This window comes from Aethina tumida, chromosome 1, assembly GCF_024364675.1.
Source record: "Aethina tumida isolate Nest 87 chromosome 1, icAetTumi1.1, whole genome shotgun sequence".
Taxonomy (NCBI): Eukaryota; Metazoa; Arthropoda; class Insecta; order Coleoptera; family Nitidulidae; genus Aethina; species Aethina tumida.
Window position 1 is genome coordinate 66,205,679 of NC_065435.1, and position 18,030 is coordinate 66,223,708.

Here is an 18,030-nt window from a genome sequence, read left to right on the forward strand (position 1 = left end):
GTTTATGTTAAAAGAAGTATGTATTTTGAATAAAAAGAAAATGAATATAATTTATTTAATATATATTGCACATTTAACGTAATTTCTGCTTCAATATGATACTACTACATTAAACTACTATAGTAGTAGTACTAAAATAGTTGATATGTTGCGATCTTTGATAAAAATTTTAAAATATCCCAATATATCACATGATAAAAAAATAAGTAAAATTGGTAAAGACTAACGATTCTTCCAAATCAATCAAAACAAATACCATTGATAAAATCCTCATCCTCAAAAATTATATAAATTTTTTGTTTTGTTTACATTGAGATAGTAGTTCTGAAGTTCAACCATAGTTCAAAAACCAAATAGTAGTCCAAAAGAACCTTATTCTTTTCTCTCAAACTAACCTCAAACTTGTTCACGTGTACCGAATCAAAAGCGTGTAAACATACCATCATTTGTACACGGGTAGACGATGGGGAAAATAAAAGTTAGAAATACTGCAAAGAAAACCAAGAGTGTAAAAATTAATGGGACAAAGAAAGGTAAAGTTAAGAAAGTATTGAAATCGAAAAACAAAAATGTTTTTGGCACCTCATCTGTGAAAAACATTGTGAAAAAAGATTTCCAAGATGATGACATTGAAGAAACTGTATCAGACCAAGAAACTGAGAATGATGAACAAATAACAAAGGCAAACAGGTATATTTATCAATATATTCAAAATAAAACTATTTGTAATTTTATACATATAAATCAATGTTTTAGTAGTGATTCAGGAAGTGAATCTGATTTTGATATGGATGAGGAACTAAACAAAGCAGACTCAGATGAGGATCAAGATGAACCCAATGACTCAGAAGATGAAGCTGAGCAACATGTAAAATCTTTGGCTAAATTAAAAGAAACTGATCCAGAGTTTTATCAATTTTTACAAGAAAATGACAAGAAATTGCTAGACTTTAATCTATCAGACAATGAGGAAGACCAAGAAGGAGGTGAAGGGGAAGAAGTTGATCCTCTTCATAAACCAGAGGGTGACTTGGAAATAGCCAGTGATGAAAGTGACTATGAGGTATTTAAATTTTCTGTTAGCATGTTCTGTTACATTTCAATGATACTTGTCAGTATACAGAAAAAAATGCAAATTAAACAAATGTTTTCAATATGTTTTTAATGGAGTATTTTTAAGTACTCCTGTGTTTCTAGTGTACTAAAAGTAAAACAAAAAAATTGCAAATTTATTTAACAAAAAAAAAAAAAATAAAAAAATAAAGAAAATTGATTTATTAAGTTTTTTAAATTTTCATGTGAAAAAGAATAGGGACAATTTCAGAATTGCCAAAAATATATGTTTGAGTGCATTTCTTTTTATGTATTTAGTACTTGCTAAGTCTTAATAACTGCCACACATCAACGAGGTGATTCAACAGGCCTGTTTAAAAGCTGAACTTTTTTTGCCAGAAAACCACTTCTTTGACACCTTTGATTTATGTTTCGGATCGTTGTCTTGTTAAAACACCTATCGCAGATGCATTGTCGTCAGAGTATGGCAATAGCTCTACTTAACACATTACATAATTGACACCTTGATAGAAGAAGAATCCCCATACCATAATAGATCCACCTCCAAGATGTTGAAAAAAGTGTCACAAACTTTAAAGGGATGTAATATGGCCTAAAATGTGAAAAATCTTCAATGAACATGAATCTGCAATTAAAAGGTTTATAAGACATTTAGGATAATTTATTCTATCAGACTAGTATACTTTTTTAATCTTATAAAATAAACTTTAAGGGAATATAGCAAAACTTACTGAACATAGGGCCATAAATGATAAATTTTGAAACCTTTGTTCCTCTATAAAGTTTGTTTTGTATCCTTTAAAGAAAAACTATGTAACAGAAAGAAATAATGCTCTGTATCTATAAATCCAGTTATTTACAAGGTTAAAGATTGCAGCACTTTTTTAAAACCCTTTTTAATATATGGAAAATATTTGAAACATATATTTACGTTTAGGGAGAAGATGAAGGTCCTAAAGACAATAGAGTAATCACTTTAAAAATGCTGAAAACATGGAAATCAGATATACAAACAGATAAAACAAATAAAACTATAACAGCTGTTATCCAAGCATTCCATGCAGCTCTCAGAAGAGTGTCTAGTGATGAAGATGCAGACGATGATCCTGTTGTTTATAAAGTTGAGGGTGAGTGAATTGAAAAAATAATTTGACAAATTCATGTATAATAATTATATTGCCCTTAAATAACATAATTTGAAGATATTTTATATAAAAAGTGTAATTAAATCTACAAAAATAAGCAAAATAATTTCTTAATTCAATTTTTATGAAATTGTTAAAATTAAAGTTAAATTGACTTTAAAAAATTAAAAGTAAATATATTAACAAGGAAACGAATTTACACTTAGAAAATATATTTATGTTGTCATTTTTATATGAAAAATTAAGTTTAAAATATAAATTAATTCGGAGAGTTTTAATATTTGATCTCTTTTATTTCTATGTGAGAATGAGCCTAACTGGAAAAGTTGATTTTATGTAACTAACGAATTTCTTTTTCAGGTTCTTCCGTTTTTAATGGCGTTATACAGTTGTGTGTCTTAGAATTAGGATTGGCTGTGAGAAAGTTTTTGGGCATCACCCAGAAAAATAAACTGGCACCGCATAAATCTAAAAAGTTTGCAAAGATAAAACAAACGTTAAAAGGTTATTTTAAAGATCTTCTCAAGGTAATAATTTAGATTTATGATTTTAATCTTGTTTAATTATAATATTTTTAGTTACTGATGGGTGTAACATCATCCAACATACAAACAGTTTTACTGAAACATTTGCATTACATGGCGCCACTTTTAGTCTCCTTCCCAAACATAACAAAACCGTTGTTGAAACGGTTGATATCTTTGTGGGGAACAGCCGATGATTCAGTTAGAGTTGTGGCGTTCTTTTGTGTTCTCCGAATTACCAACAATAATCAAGCCGGATTATTGGATACAACTCTCAAATCAATGTACATAACTTATGTAAAAAATTCGAAATTTGTGAGTGTCAACAACTTAGCATCTATTAATTTTATGAGGAGATCTTTAGTCGAAATGTTCTCTTTGGACGCTAATATGGCCTACCAACATGTCTTTTTATATATACGACAACTTGCGATCCATTTAAGAAACGCCATAACTGTAAAGAAGAAAGAAAACATTCAGTCAGTTTACAATTGGCAGTTTGTCAATTCCTTGAAACTTTGGGGAATATTATTAGCAACAAATTATCATAAAACCCAATTCCAGCAGTTGGTGTATCCATTGGTTCAAGTTTGTTTAGGTACAATTAAGTTGATTCCAACTCCCCAGTATTATCCTTTAAGGTTTCATATTATCCAAGTCTTAATGGATATTTCTAAGAACACTGGAGTGTATATACCCATTTTACCATTTATTCTTGAGGTAAATATTTATAATAAATTTTGCATGGGTTTACTTAAATTTTATGAAACAATTTTAGGTTCTTTGCGGATACGACTTCAACAAGAAACATCAGAAAGTATCTATGAAACCTATGAATTTCACATGCGTGTTAAGACTCTCAAAATCACAACTTCAAGAGAATGGTTTCAAAGATGCAACCATTGACATGGCATATGGTATTTTGTTGGAATATTTAAGCAGTCAATCAAATTCTATAGCTTTTCCTGACTTGAGTCTTTTATGTACAATACAAGTAAGTAAACCATTAAAATTACACTAACATTATTTAGATTAGATTAATAGATTTTTATACACAAACTATTTTATTTTAGTTAAGACAGTTTTTAAAGAAAAGCAAAAACGCCAATTATAGTAGAAAAATCAAACAAATCCTAGAAAAAATTGAACAAAACAGTACCTTCATACAAAACGAACGTAAAAAACAAACATTCAACCTGACTGATTATAAACAAATAGAAGGATGGGAATCCCAGATCAGAGCTAAAGGTACACCTTTGTCCACATATTATGAAAGCTGGAGTAAATTGAACAAAATAAAGAAGAATAAACAATTTACAAATAACGAGGAACTGGGAGAATACAATTTACCAAAGTTAAAGAAAACCGAGAAGAAGGAGACAAAACCAGTCGAAGGACCTGTTGAACTATTCCCAAGTGATTCAGAAGATGAGGGCGAGACGGTTCTGGAAAAAACGGGAGAAAAACGTAAAAGAGGCAAACGAGGTAGCAAAAATAATCCGAAAATTGTTAAAAATGATATTGGTTCAATTAATGATACTGATGAGAAGGATATTGTAGAAGATATTAATCCTGATGATTGGTAATTTTTATGTAATATTTATATAAGAAAATAAATTTTTAAACACCATCTGCTGTTGTTGTGTTTCTCTTATATAACAAGCTTGTCGAAATAAAACATTTTGTAATGCCGACAACAACGGTACTATACTTATACTAATACTCTTAACACGAAAATTTTATTTACTTCCATCAATCCACCGTTCAATTCATCGTTTATTATATCTTTTTCGTAAATTTATGATTACCTTCCTCCTGGAGTAATTTTCGCACATTAATTCTACACGAATTTACTTTTTCTGAAATTTGGTGTATCAATTTCTGGGGAGTTTAATCCAGTGGTGTAGTTATATTTTCTATAAAAAATTTACTAGTATGATTTCTTCAATTTTCATACCTAAAAAATGACCTTGTAGGTTTTGATTTTGGTTCAAAAAACGTGACATTATCTATAAGTACATATTTTCAAGACAACAATTGAAAAAAAGTTTATGAAGAAGGGTAGAAGAACGATTCAAATTATTACCAAGATTGTTTTCTACACATTTGAATATTACGAAATAGGTTTGTAACTAGTATATCTTTGAAAATTGAATTTGTGAAGCACTATCAATTTTGAGTAAATCAAACAACGATTTAAAGAACATTTGCAGAAAATATGCCAAGAAGGGCACTCGCAGGTTCACTTTCAAGTGAATATATTGCCTGAATTAATAAAGATCGTGTCCGAATATTATTCTCTGATGAGTTTCTTTCTTGGGGTGACATAAATGCGAACACTCATACGGTGTTTGTAATAGTGGATAGAGGATAGCTAACTGTACGACGGTACATCATGGAGATTTTAGAAAATCATGTCATTCCTTTTGTACCATTTGTTGAGAATAATTTTATGTTGATGCTGACCGTCCGATTGGTGCAACAGTACTTTCAAGAGGTCGAAATTGCTACAATGATTTGGCCTTCCAGAAGTCCAGATCTCAACCCCATTGAGCATATGTAAGATATGATAGGTAGTCGAATGAGACAACTTTCAAACAATTTAAATGACCTTTTTTAAAATTGGTCGAAAAATTTGGAAAGAAATCACTCAAGACTCAATTTTTAGCATGAGAGATGGCTGACAAGCTACTATGCATGCAGAGGGGAAATACGCAATATTAATTTTATTTAATTTATTATAAAGAATATTTAATTGTTTGTGTTGTAATTGTTATTTTTACCGTCTTAGAATGATTTTTTTGTAATAAATATGTTTTTCATTTAAAATTTTTAAAAATTTATCTTCAAATAATAATATTAATTCATTTACAAAATTATGCGTTAATTTTGATACACACTGTATTTTCTACTGAGAAAAGTTAACAATTAAAAACAGTTTTTTAAATAAAATTCACCTGTTATATTTTTTTTATTTTATTAGTTCATCATAAACTTTATTTTTTATTATTGAAATTGCAGCTAATAAACTTGTGATATATCATATTTTAGAATTTATTGTTCGACTAACGTGATTTTGGAAATTCAACTGAAGGTGTCCATATATATATAAAAGGACGTGACGTGACTGAATTGGCCATAACAGTTCAGAGATAAAAAAAAGCTACTGATTTATCATGACCGATGTTATGTATAGACATCAAATTAACATGGTAAGTTTAAGATGATCATTTTTTCGCACAAAGAAAACGATTATTTTGTGATAACGATTCGAGTTATCATTTTATTAGACGCTATTAAAATTGAATTTTATCAGTTTGATTCGCGCATGCGCGCACAGTGACTTGCGTACGAGGTAGGAGGCTTCCACCCATTTTTTGTGAACAATTTTTGTAAAATTTTGCTAATTTTCCGATACATTTCTCATTTAGTTCGCACAAATCCGTTATGTAAGTACAATATGCACAATTTTATAGTGCGGTTCTGTGTTATTTACGAGAGATAGGCCGGCATTCCGGTGTACAATCGTTTTCCGCGGTTTCTTTCGATTTCCCAAACAGAAATCAGACCAGTTACCCAAAGTGTTGGTCGCTAATTGATAAATTGTGTGATTCGTGTGTGGGTTTTAGTTATATTTTGTATTGTTTTTGTGCTGTGTGCCGGATTTAACCTCAATTATTTTGCGCCTTTGTTTATGAGTCACTGGAAGGCATAAACCTATAAAAGAGCCAAGTGCGGTTTAAAAATACGTTTCTTGTTTTCGTTAAGTGAATTGATTTATTATCGCACACCGAAATAACTTGAAGGCTCGCATCCTGCTTCAGAACCCCCACATAGTCTAATAGGGATTCACTTGTAATTATTTATTTATTTGTCTTATCAGAATCCTTCGTATGCGTATAACGTGCAATAAACATTACTTGTTCGTGGATAATTTATGAAAACACATTTTAAGGGATTAAAGTTTCAACTAAAAAATTAACTCCCGAATTTCCTGTAAAATATTAAAATGGCTATATTTAATCAGTCTGATAAGAATTTTCGCCACGTACGCTATAAGTATTTTAATAGAAGTAGTTAATAATTAATTAAACGTCCTCAGTAACGCTGTTGAATTTTAATTATGTTTGTTTATGTTTTTATTGTTGTTTTATTACAAGCTCTGCTTTAAAAAATATTTGTAGCCAATGTCATTTCAATGCATAATTTTCTTTAGTGTCATAAATCCTTCCAAATTCCATAAACGTAATGTTTTATAGTATAAATCAGCATATCATAGACTGTGTTAATCAATCACATTAAATTAATTTTCTGAATGCACAACCTGAATGAGACAAGTTTCTAAAATAATAGTTAAGATAATAGAATAAGTTATTAACAGATAAGAATGTGATGTTTTAAACAAAAATTTGAAATGAATCATTTTATTGCATATTGAGACATTGTTGATATTACTCGTTTTTAATTAATTAAAAAGTATAAAGTACATAAAATTAGTTAAATATTCTGTTATCAATAAATTCAATATTAGATTCGATATTTTATTTTAAAATCAGTCTTTTTATATTTATATATTATATTTAATTTCTATATTTGACGGAATTTGGTAAATAATCAATGATAAATGTTAGGGTTCGGCTGATATATCAGCATCATCAAAATTTATACCGATGCCTCGGTTTTTTCGTATGTGAATTGAAATCCAAATATAAAAGTCTAAATTAATCAATTCGATTCTCGTTTATAATTCTTCAGTCTCATAGATAATATGAACTTCTGTTTACCATACATTACAACTTCAAAATTTGTTTTCTTCTTCATGTAAAATAAATATACAGTGGTGGTCAGAGAAATAGCACACGTTACTATTTAATTAGGAAATGTACATTTTATTTAAAATTATTAAAAATTATTTATTTATTTAATATTTTATGCCTAACTTAAAAAAATGTTGGATATACTTTTTTCGTGTGGTCGCTTGTATCGAAGAGGTACAGATTTAACGAGATATTGGCAACGTTCAAATTTGAAATTAACTCAAATTCCACGGCTTCAATTAATAATATATATATATAATTCATCTAAATTTTAAGTTTTTTGGTGTTCTAATCGAGCCTTTATGTCGTTCCGTAAGTTTTCAATTTGATTTATTTTTGAACTTGAGCTATCGAGAAGCTCAACAATTTTCAACAGCTTTGGACGTATGCTTCGGATCATTATCATGCATGAAAATGTATGTAATTGATAAATTATCGTTTTGTAAGTGGTTCCATAACACCTCATGATATCTTTGTACATTACACGGTTCATTATACCAATAATTTTCTGTAATGGTCTTGCTATGAAAAGAAACCACAAACCATAATGTTTCCTTCACCGTGTTTCAAAGTTTTTGTAGTATATCTAGGGCCCAAAATTTTATTTGGCGGACAACGTATTATTTACCATTTGATCTATCCTATTCTATTGAACTTGAGTTCATCACTCCAATAACTACATTTTTATCTTTTAATCAATTTTTAACAACCTATTTAATTAGTAAATTATCATTGCCAAATTGCTCCATTACGTCTGTCCTCATATCTCTGTCCATTTTATTAATAATTTTTTGTAATGGTCCTATACCATGTCAAGGAAAGGAACTTCTTCTACCCTTCCTCTATGTATTTTTTACTATCTGATCTTGTTCTATTGAACATGGATTCATCACTTCAAAATACCCTTCGCCTAAATTCTGGAGAATAATTACATTTTTGTGCAAACTTTTAGTCTTGTTCGAATTTTCTTTTTTGATGCCAATGGTTTCTTTACTCAAGTATGTTCTTGCAAGTTTTGTTCATTCAGTCGACGTCTGATTGTTCTACTTGACACATTGATATTGTATGACCTAATTAATTAATTTTTTATTACCTAGAGAACAAAGATGTTGTTTATTAATTTTTCGAATTTGTCTGCCAATAAAAAAAGTTGTTTTTTGGTTAGGACATTTTATTGTATTTTTATCTGATTGTGTTGTTTCATATTTGCTAATAAGCATTGTAAACCATTTTACGAAAGCATCATAAGTTTTTTAGCGATGTCATCAGTATTTAGATCTTGATGTTTCATGTTAATTATTATTTTCATCTCTGAAAGTGAATTTATTTAATAAAATGATATAAATCTTACTAAGAATAAATTCGAACTTAACAGAGTATTGTTAAATATATACACAAAACGTAAATTCATTTGAATGTGCTATTTCTTTGGCCAACCAAATCAGACTAATGCATGCGTTTAAAGTAATATTTCCGCCGTTTTTAAGAGATGTGACAAAAAAGTAAAAAAACGTATAGAATATCGAAATACATTTTTTATATTGACTGGACAAATTAAATACTTATGATATACCTTACAAGATTTTACAAATTTTAAATTTTGAACTCTCTCTTACCACCATTATGTTCATATTATTATCAGTATCTACTATTGAATTTTTTTTTATTTAATAAAATTTTGAAAACTATTATTTGTATTTGTATAATGTATTAATAATTAATTAAAACATTATTTTAGAAAAAGATCCATCATGTCCGAAGAGGCAACAGTGACCACTCCTGAGGAATTGGAGAACGAGAACGAATCATCGTATAAACCACCGCCGGAAAAGACCATTGAAGAAATCTTGCAAATTGATCAGGAAGATGAGAGTCTTCGGAAATACAAAGAGGCCCTTTTGGGACAGGCTCAAGCTGGTGCAGTCATAGTCGGTTAGTAAACTGTACACAATTAATACTTTTATTGGAAAAATTAGCCAGAATAACCTGTTTTAATGTACTGTGTAATTTTTAATTATGTTAATTACAACTTTTTTTTTTCAAAAATACATTTTAACAAGAATTACATATATTATGGAAATATTTATTTACATATATATCAGTGTTGCTTTAAAAATAGAAATTCAAGGATATTATTTATATATTTACATGTTACAATTTTTATCAACACATGATAATCACAATTTTTAGACAAAGCAGACAAATTATTAAATATTATGTTTCAGTTAAAAATGTTAAAACGTGCAAAATAAATAACTTCTTTGTTTAAAAATACGCAATAGTTTTCATAATGTTCTCAATGGAACCTTAATGTCTGTAGAACCGGACAATCCAAAGAAAGTTATCGTGAAAAGGTTGGTTCTGGTGGCGCAGGACAGACCGGAAGTCGCCCTTGAACTGACTGGTGACATTTCAAAGTTGAAAAAGGAGACGTTCGTCATTAAGGAAGGAGTGTCGTACAAAATCAGGATCGAGTTTATCGTTCAAAGGGAAATCGTCCACGGACTCAAGTACATACAAAAGACGAGCAAAATGGGTCTGACAGGTAAGAAACACTTTGTATCCTGATGTTGTTTGTAATGAATTAAAGTGTAGTCTAGGTGAACATGATTTAATAAATTTAAATATGTGTTCATGGCAAAAATTAAGAAATACTTTTTGATTTTTGCGACCGGAATTTTACAGAAACAGGTAACTTTAGAATTTTGCAAGACAATTAATTATGTAATACAAATTTTTCTTGGCTACAGATTATTTTTGGCTTCTTCTTTTTATCATCAAAGGACTAAAATTATTATATAATCTCATCACTGTTCATGTTTTTTATGATTTCTAAAGCTAAAATGTTTTTAACTTTTAAGTCACGCTTCTATTGTGTATTTTTAGTGCAATATAAACTAACGTTATTGTTAGCTGGCAAACAAATTCATGAAGTCATAAAGCATTTTATTTTTGATATATTCTATTACCGTGCTGTTATTGCACTAGAATTTAATTTTACTCTATTAATAGGTTCATTCTACTGTTTAATTAACGTATTTATGTATATCGAGAACTTTCTATGCAAAATCGACTATAATGAATTTATTTAGTTAGGTAATAATATTTAATAAAATACGTTCCCATTGAAAGTAACCTAAACTAAATTAATTCTATGCAATTTTTATTATCGTCGATTAGTTGTTTTTCGTTTGCTTTTTCATCATTAACATTTTTGCATAATAAAATATTGATCTGCATTTTTGTTTCTGTTATAGTAATTAGTTAGTATCATAACGATTTTTCACCAACTCCACACTGTCAATTATCGATCAATGATTATTTTTAAATGGGGTTTGCAGTGGACAAAATGGTACATATGGTGGGCTCGTATGCCCCGAAGTCGGAGATTCAATCGTACACCACCCCGGCTGAAGACGCGCCCCACGGAATGATGGCACGCGGAAGCTACTCGGTGCAATCCTTGTTCACCGACGATGACAAGAACGAGCACCTTAAATGGGATTGGACGTTTGAGATCAAGAAGGATTGGAAAAATTAATTTAAGGTAAGTTACATCACTGTTCATTATTTATTTTCGTTCTTACATTAATGTGTGTCAGTTTGAAGAAAAGTATTCAAATAATTACTTAACTAAATTTTTGTTTGAATGGTTCAAATTGTTTATTATCTTTAAAATATTAAATCTAATCACATTACATAAAATTTTGGATTGAACAATCAAGCAAAAATTTCTTGAAATCGATTTTCTTGTTTTGAAATATTAATATTTATTTATGTTATTTTTTAGGTAAACCTGGAACCAAGTATTATCAAAATATCCAAAGCGTCATTTTATACCTACATATACAAAAAAACCTTTTGAAAAGTATTTACAAGAGCCTTTTTGAACATATACTGATATTCCTATTGGTACGGACCGCCTTAAATCATCTAGCTCATTAATTTTTTAAGTAGTCACTTAAGATTTAAGTTTATATTTTGTAAGTCATATATACCTACTATATTCTTATACCAAACCTTGCAAAGTGTTTGTATTATCGAGTTACAAGACGAAGTACGTACAATAATTAAGCAATAATATTCTGGTTTTCATTTTTTAGCAGTTTTATGCCAATACATTTTGTGTTTTTTGGATTTTGCTCAATTATGCAATATTATTATTTTAACCAGAATGTTTGTTTTTAAAACCTGTAATATTGCTTTTTGAATTAAAAGTTTGTCCCCTCAATTTGTGTTTTATTATTTTAATTTAGCATTACCTCAAATATGTTATTAATTTCAACATATCACATTAACTATTTAATTGTATCAGGAGCAAGATCAACGATGGAGATTGTTAATTAATATTAAGTTTAAATCGGTATTTGACATATTTTATAAATTAGAATTGGCCTTTTCTGTACAATTGGAAATGTTTGACTTATACAAAATTTGAATATGAATGATTTTAGACTAAAATGTGAAGTTATATGGCGACATGTGTTAATATGTAATTAAAGAAGATACAAGACAAATTTATATATATTTTTACTTTATAATTCATTTCTTCGTTTTTTCACATTTCGATTTATTATTTATGCATATAATTGATAATGGTACAAGTTACTGAAGTTTACATAAATTTTTATCTATTGTCTTTTAGGAGACAATTTCTTCTAAAAAGATGTCCACTGTATTTTACATTGATTAGTTGTTTAAATGAATATATGTCAATTTATTGTAAATATATTCAGCTATACAAAAAAAGAATAAATAGAATCAATGAATCCTTGTTAAGAAATAAAAAGAAGTGTGTAAGTGACAATATAAACATTTCAAGTTTTTTGTTATTCAACCTGATTTGTCAGAGTAGAAAAATATATTAGTGGTTGGAATTATTATTATCAAATATGTTGATTAAACTATTTCATGATTTAGTTGAGCTTCCAATGCTCAAAACATTTACTAAATCAAATAACATTTTATTATTTAAAGTAAAGAACATTAATTATTGTAACATGTATTTAAAATTTAAACATAACAACAACTATATTTTATTTTAAAGTACTGCTATCAAATGGAATAAGATTAATTTCACTACACAATTCACTCATTGGTTGCTCCCACCTCTTTTCAAAATAAATGTTCAACAGGAAATTCATATTTTTTCCAGTTTCTATTGCCCAAGGTAAATAATGATCAATATACAGTTTTCTATGTTTTGGTTTCAGTCTTATTGGTCCGAATATTGCACCACTTATGCACATAGGCAGTTTGGTTTGTATTGCTTCCACCCATTTAACTGTAACTTCACCCAACATATGTGTAGGCATTCCTAACACTGTGTGGAAAATATCATGAGCCTCTCTGTATCTTTGTATAACATAAGCCAATTCAATGTCATCAATAAATTCCACTGTCATTCTTGAGTCAGGAGTAACGTTGTTTTTAACAAGAAATTCGCTGTACGTCTTTCCTAATGTGCCTTCTGGTAATTTTTTTAAATATTCCAAATCAATTGTTTTTGTGTTTATTCTAGGCCTGGTTTTCAAAATCTCATAACCTTCCGTAGAGTCTAGCATTTTTTGATGCATTCCCTTTAATGCATTAAATCCTGTGGTCTCACTCAGGCATGCAATCATGTCTCCTCTGTAAGGGTCTAAAATTGAAAGGGCAGCTGATCCAACAGTTAAAATACTTCTTTGAAATGTATTGATTTCCACATGATTTTTATGAAAATCATCTTCAAACGTTCCAGTGCTCACATTACAGGATTGTAAGTTTATAAAAATTGGGCGAAATCTTTTTGTCACTGTTCTAATGACACTCATTTTAATTTAATCATGTTTCATAACCTAGTTGAAAATGATATTTTTTGAACTACTGCTATGCAATAAAGCTTTAAAAATTAAATACATACATATAATTAAAATGAATAGGGAATGTTTATAAATATAATTTTAGTAATAGTTTCATTAATTACTTACGAACATAATTTAATAAATGGAACTAAAACACAATTAAAACACTATTTAGTAACATTGGAGCTACTATTCTTGTTGACATTTTATCCAAAATGAATATATACAAGTGCCAGATTTTCACATTAATATTCCTTAAAAAGTGTTAAAATGTGGTCACAGTATGACGAAAACTTGAGTGAAAATGCATTTTACAAGGAAATCAGTACACAACATAGTGACATTCTCACAAAGTCAAGTGAAGAAGGTTGGATTATCACTGTACCGAGACAAGGTAGTTGGGACATAGATGAACTGAATTTTGAAACAATTCTAGATCATATTTTGATTCATGATGAAGGATCGGAGTTTTCTACACTTAGCAAAAAGCATTTAACAGTACTAGATAAAAGAATATTGACTGAAAATAATTTAACATTCAATAATCCTGTTGAAATTTTATTTGAAGAAACATTTTACATTGACAAGAACTTGAAATGTACGGTATGGTGTGTTGAAAGACCTTTATTTATCAAATATGTAAGCAAAATACATCACAAAATATGCCTGGAGAATGTTCATGATTGCATTGATTTCTTGTGGGTCGAGTCTCTTTCACATCAACTATTGGAACACATACAGATACAAGCAAATGAATTTATACTTCAACATGAGAACTTTGAAACTGAAAATTTACAAGAACAGAAGGATCTTCTTGGCAAATTATATTCACAGTGTCTGCAAACTTGTCTAAAAAACACTCATATAAGAGACAAATCCTCAAATCCTATATTTCTGGAGAATTTGAAAATCTCTGTGGAGACCTACATGCATTATTGTTTAGGCAGAAAGTTACTAAGTGCTGTTAACACTTTAATGTGCAACTCAGATTCTCAGTTCAACAAAATCACCAGAAATTCCAGTTACCTCCAACTTCAAGATTTGAATATACCATCAAGTTTAAGTGACATTGTAACTGCAGTGAAATGTGAATTGAACAAAATTAATAGTTTTGTGACTATTTTAGATAAAATAAACTGTTTGCAACGAACTTTTAAATTATTAAATAGTTATGATATCAAATATTGTTTTACCACAGATGATGTACTAAACATATTAGTTTTTGTGATACTTAAGTTAAACATTAATAACTGGTATGCTAATTTAGTTTACATCAAAGATTATAAGTTTAGTTCATTGAATGTACACAATGATTTCTTTTTAACTTCCATTGAAGCTGCTCTCGAATTCATACGCAGCAACGAGTTTTTAGGCATCAAAGTTAAGTCAATAAGGCAAGATGTGTCTAGTCAATTTGCTGTGCAATATGTATTTGATTACATCCGATTAGGGAATTTAAAAATGGTTAAAAGTATTCTAAAACAAAAAAAAGTTAAAGCCAATATTGAACAAAACTTGAGTCTGTGTCACCCTCTATGTTCTTGTGATGAATGCGAAAAGATTTTAAAAAATTTAGAAAAACAAATAGATGTGAACATAGATTCCAAAAACGAAAATGGTCAAAGTCTTCTTACTGTTGCAGTCTTGTATGGTCATTGTGATTTAGTTGAATTTTTTTTAACCAACAACTGTAATATAAACACCATTGATTATTTGTGCAGAACACCTTTGCATTATGCAGCTTCTAAAGGATATCAAGATATTCTTCTGTTGCTAATTAATTTTGGCGCAAATGTAAATGCGGTAGATGGTGAAAAAAATACTCCTCTTCATTTAGCTTCTGAAAACGGTCATGAGAATTGTGTTAAAGCTTTAATTTACTCATCAGTCAATATAAAATTGGACTTATGCAATTTCTTTGGTGACACACCAATGCATTTGGCAGCGAAATGGTCTTACCTTGAGATATTAAAAATATTATCAGAAAATGGTGGTTATGCTCATGTAAAAAATAGACGGAACAAAACTGCTTTAGACATAGCATCAAATTATTATTCCAGAGTGTTGCTTGAAGATGCACCCGAGATAATTACAAACAACAACAGCGAGCCTGATTCTTCTTTAGAAATCATTGACTGTGGTCAAGTTATATTTATCAGCGAAAATCATGGTGTAAAACCCAGAAATTTAGAACAGTTGAAAAAAATAGATCTACTATTGAAGGCCATTGAGAACAATGATTTACCATTAACTTGCTTCTATTTGGGATTCAACATTGAAATAAATGAAACCGAAGAGTTAAAAGAAAAATGTCATCCACTATGTTACTGCCCAAAATGTACTACTGAGGGGGAATTTTTAATATCCAATAAAAAGGATGCTGTTTTAAGTGTAAATACTTGCAACGGTTTTGGGTACACACCGTTACATATGGCAGCAAAGTTTGGAAGACACGAAATTTTGCGTTTGCTGTTAGATTCGTCTGCGCAATTAAACGTTAAGACTTATTCGACGTTGTATACGCCACTTCATCTGGCTTGCATGAACCAAAGAATTAAAGTTATAAAGGAGTTATTGAATTGCGGTAGTTGTAAGATAGACGAACCTGATAGCAAAGGCAATACTCCCTTGTTTTATGCAGCGACGAAAGGTTTCACAAAAATTGTCGAAATTTTATTAAATAACGGCGCCGATGTAAAGAAAAAAAATATGTCTGGAAAAACTATTTTACAAGAAGTCGAAGATAGACAGCTATTTGGGATATTGGCCATTTTAAATGAAAATAACAAAGAATTCACCAAACGTAACGATGGTTGGGTATTTTTTTAAAATAACCCTGCATATGATCAATTAAGTCATTTAAATAATAAGTCTTGAATAGAAAGTATTCAATAATAATCCTGATATTTTTATATAACATTTTATTGTTAATTTTGTTTGTTGATTATTTTTGTTAGTATAAGTATATATGTATATTTTATACTGATATATGGTGTTAATAAAATAATTTACCTAATTAAAATTTGTTTTTTCTATTTTGTACAAATAATAATCATATTATTATTATTATTGTTATAAATATTGCGTTGTCTTATACAATGTGACCCATTTGACAGATTTGGAATATACCCATTTCAGGGAGTGCTTAATCCTGTGGTGTAGATAGGTTTGCTAGAAAAAAATGTCGACGATTTTTTCATTTTTCATGTCTAAAAAATTACACTGTAAGTTTTAATTTTGAGTCAAATAACGTGAAATTTTGCCCGTAAGTACATATTTTCATGATTTACAATTGAAAAATTAATGTTTGCCAAAATCGGACAAAGAATATAAATTGTTTGGAGGTGTCCCTCTTTCAAATGGGCTACACATATTCAAAAATTTTGTAAACCGGAACTAACCCCAAAAATTGGGATTTATTTAATATCAATATTATTTTTTTTTCTGTAAAATTATTTTTATTAACTATATCAACGAAACTAATTTTTGAATTTAATTTTTTAATGTTTCCAATTTAAATAATTATCTGAAGCTAATTATGTAACCAAAGGTAGAGGTAATGTGGATGTTTTTATTTAGAGGGTAATAATGAAACAACATAATTAACAATACTTATTAAAAATTTTATGTATACAGTTTAAAATATAATATACAGTGCTATTTATATACTATCTACAATATAGGCACATAATATCGCAAATATACAATGTGTAACACAAAAATGTACACTGGTTAATACAATAATAAATCATATAATGAAAGGAATGAGAAAACAATTAACAAAACAAGATTATGTTGTGAATAATTAACAAAATTAAAAATAAAACAGAATTTAATTATGCAATATGTATAAATTGGTTGAAGATTAAGAGATTATTAGTACTTTTGTGACAACATTTGACTAATTAGAAAATATGGAAATATGATTTACTACAACCTCTATAGAGGAAAAACAATAAATATAAGTTACTCACTCATTTTTTGCATTCACTTTATCAATGTCTTATTAATAGATTAAAAAATAACTTTTTATTTTAGGAGAATTTGAAATATTTAATCAATTATTTCACTTTAATATTATAAAATATAATTGAAATATACACTATAAGTGAGCTAAAATTTCCATTTCAGATGGTATTTCAGTAATTTGTACCGAATTGGTGTTGTTTTCAAGTTGCGAACTACCGCTCACTGTCACTATCACTGGACTTTGATCACTAGTTTGCACAATTGTAACAAGATTACCATCTTTGCTGCCTTCTAGATCACTAGTGCTACCTTTCAGAAGCATTTTCAAGGGATTGATGTCGTTTTCCGGGTCCAATTTTAAGGAATCCAAGGTGATATTGTCCAAAGCGATGTCCTCTTCTGTACTTCCCAATATGTTAACTACATTTACCACAGATCCCCCATGATTCGACTCTGATAGCGACAGTGATTGTTCCCTACTATGTAGTACGGAGTTAGTTTGAAGAGTGCCTTGACGATTTGAGCTGTTTTGTGAACGATATGAGGGCGGGCAGCTGTACTCTGATTGCGTGGCGTCCCGCCTGCTAGATAAAGGAGCCCTAAAACAACGAGATTTTATTTAAATCATGATTTCTTTAAATACAACAGTTATACAAAC

General features: G+C 29.1%; 5 protein-coding genes across 6 annotated transcripts in view; 3 read left to right on the top strand and 2 right to left on the bottom strand.

Annotated features, from left to right (window-relative positions):
* Positions 1-403: 403 nt before the first annotated feature.
* On the top strand, positions 404-4,344 carry LOC109608398 (nucleolar complex protein 2 homolog). Of its 2 annotated transcripts, none has more exons than XM_020024824.2 (7): positions 404-690; positions 757-1,063; positions 2,012-2,201; positions 2,580-2,746; positions 2,798-3,463; positions 3,522-3,737; positions 3,817-4,344. In XM_020024824.2, the coding sequence occupies exons 1-7, from the start codon at positions 464-466 to the stop codon at positions 4,327-4,329; spliced, it is 2,286 nt and encodes a 761-aa protein (XP_019880383.2). In that variant the 5' UTR covers positions 404-463; the 3' UTR covers positions 4,330-4,344. The 2 variants fall into 2 exon arrangements, with proteins under 2 accessions (XP_019880383.2, XP_049817161.1); XM_049961204.1 differs by having other exon boundaries at positions 760-1,063.
* Positions 4,345-6,076: 1,732 nt separating this feature from the next.
* Positions 6,077-11,791, top strand: LOC109608404 (rho GDP-dissociation inhibitor 1). Its single transcript, XM_020024832.2, has 5 exons — positions 6,077-6,192; positions 9,299-9,492; positions 9,881-10,105; positions 10,902-11,107; positions 11,351-11,791. Exons 2-4 carry the CDS (start codon positions 9,312-9,314, stop codon positions 11,099-11,101), a joined length of 606 nt encoding a protein of 201 aa, XP_019880391.1. The 5' UTR covers positions 6,077-6,192; positions 9,299-9,311; the 3' UTR covers positions 11,102-11,107; positions 11,351-11,791.
* Positions 11,792-12,546: 755 nt separating this feature from the next.
* LOC109608420 (ubiquinone biosynthesis protein COQ4 homolog, mitochondrial) lies at positions 12,547-13,403 on the bottom strand. The gene has a single exon (XM_020024846.2). It carries the CDS (start codon positions 13,371-13,373, stop codon positions 12,597-12,599), a length of 777 nt encoding a protein of 258 aa, XP_019880405.1. The 5' UTR covers positions 13,374-13,403; the 3' UTR covers positions 12,547-12,596.
* A 222-nt stretch (positions 13,404-13,625) lies between these two features.
* Positions 13,626-16,419, top strand: LOC109608385 (ankyrin repeat domain-containing protein 27). The gene has a single exon (XM_020024812.2). The coding sequence runs from the start codon at positions 13,674-13,676 to the stop codon at positions 16,230-16,232; it is 2,559 nt and encodes an 852-aa protein (XP_019880371.2). The 5' UTR covers positions 13,626-13,673; the 3' UTR covers positions 16,233-16,419.
* Positions 16,420-17,296: 877 nt separating this feature from the next.
* The window catches only part of LOC109608443 (uncharacterized), a 99,749-nt gene continuing 99,015 nt past the window's right edge, over positions 17,297-18,030 (bottom strand). The window contains exon 4 of the mRNA XM_020024877.2: positions 17,297-17,971. Within this exon, the coding sequence (XP_019880436.2) occupies positions 17,506-17,971 (466 nt within the window). The 3' untranslated portion in view covers positions 17,297-17,505. The remainder of the gene's footprint in view (positions 17,972-18,030) is intronic.

Bases quoted from the DNA above. Each gene is read 5' to 3' on its own strand.
- LOC109608398 (XM_020024824.2), top strand. From the start codon at position 464: ATGGGGAAAATAAAAGTTAGAAATACTGCAAAGAAAACCAAGAGTGTA. The intron at 2,202-2,579 runs GTGAGTGAATTG...TTTCTTTTTCAG, and splicing joins TGTTGTTTATAAAGTTGAGG to GTTCTTCCGTTTTTAATGGC. The intron at 3,464-3,521 runs GTAAATATTTAT...AAACAATTTTAG, and splicing joins TTTTACCATTTATTCTTGAG to GTTCTTTGCGGATACGACTT.
- LOC109608404 (XM_020024832.2), top strand. From the start codon at position 9,312: ATGTCCGAAGAGGCAACAGTGACCACTCCTGAGGAATTGGAGAACGAG. The intron at 9,493-9,880 runs GTTAGTAAACTG...TAATGTCTGTAG, and splicing joins AGCTGGTGCAGTCATAGTCG to AACCGGACAATCCAAAGAAA. The intron at 10,106-10,901 runs GTAAGAAACACT...TGGGGTTTGCAG, and splicing joins GAGCAAAATGGGTCTGACAG to TGGACAAAATGGTACATATG.
- LOC109608420 (XM_020024846.2), bottom strand. From the start codon at position 13,373: ATGAGTGTCATTAGAACAGTGACAAAAAGATTTCGCCCAATTTTTATA.
- LOC109608385 (XM_020024812.2), top strand. From the start codon at position 13,674: ATGTGGTCACAGTATGACGAAAACTTGAGTGAAAATGCATTTTACAAG.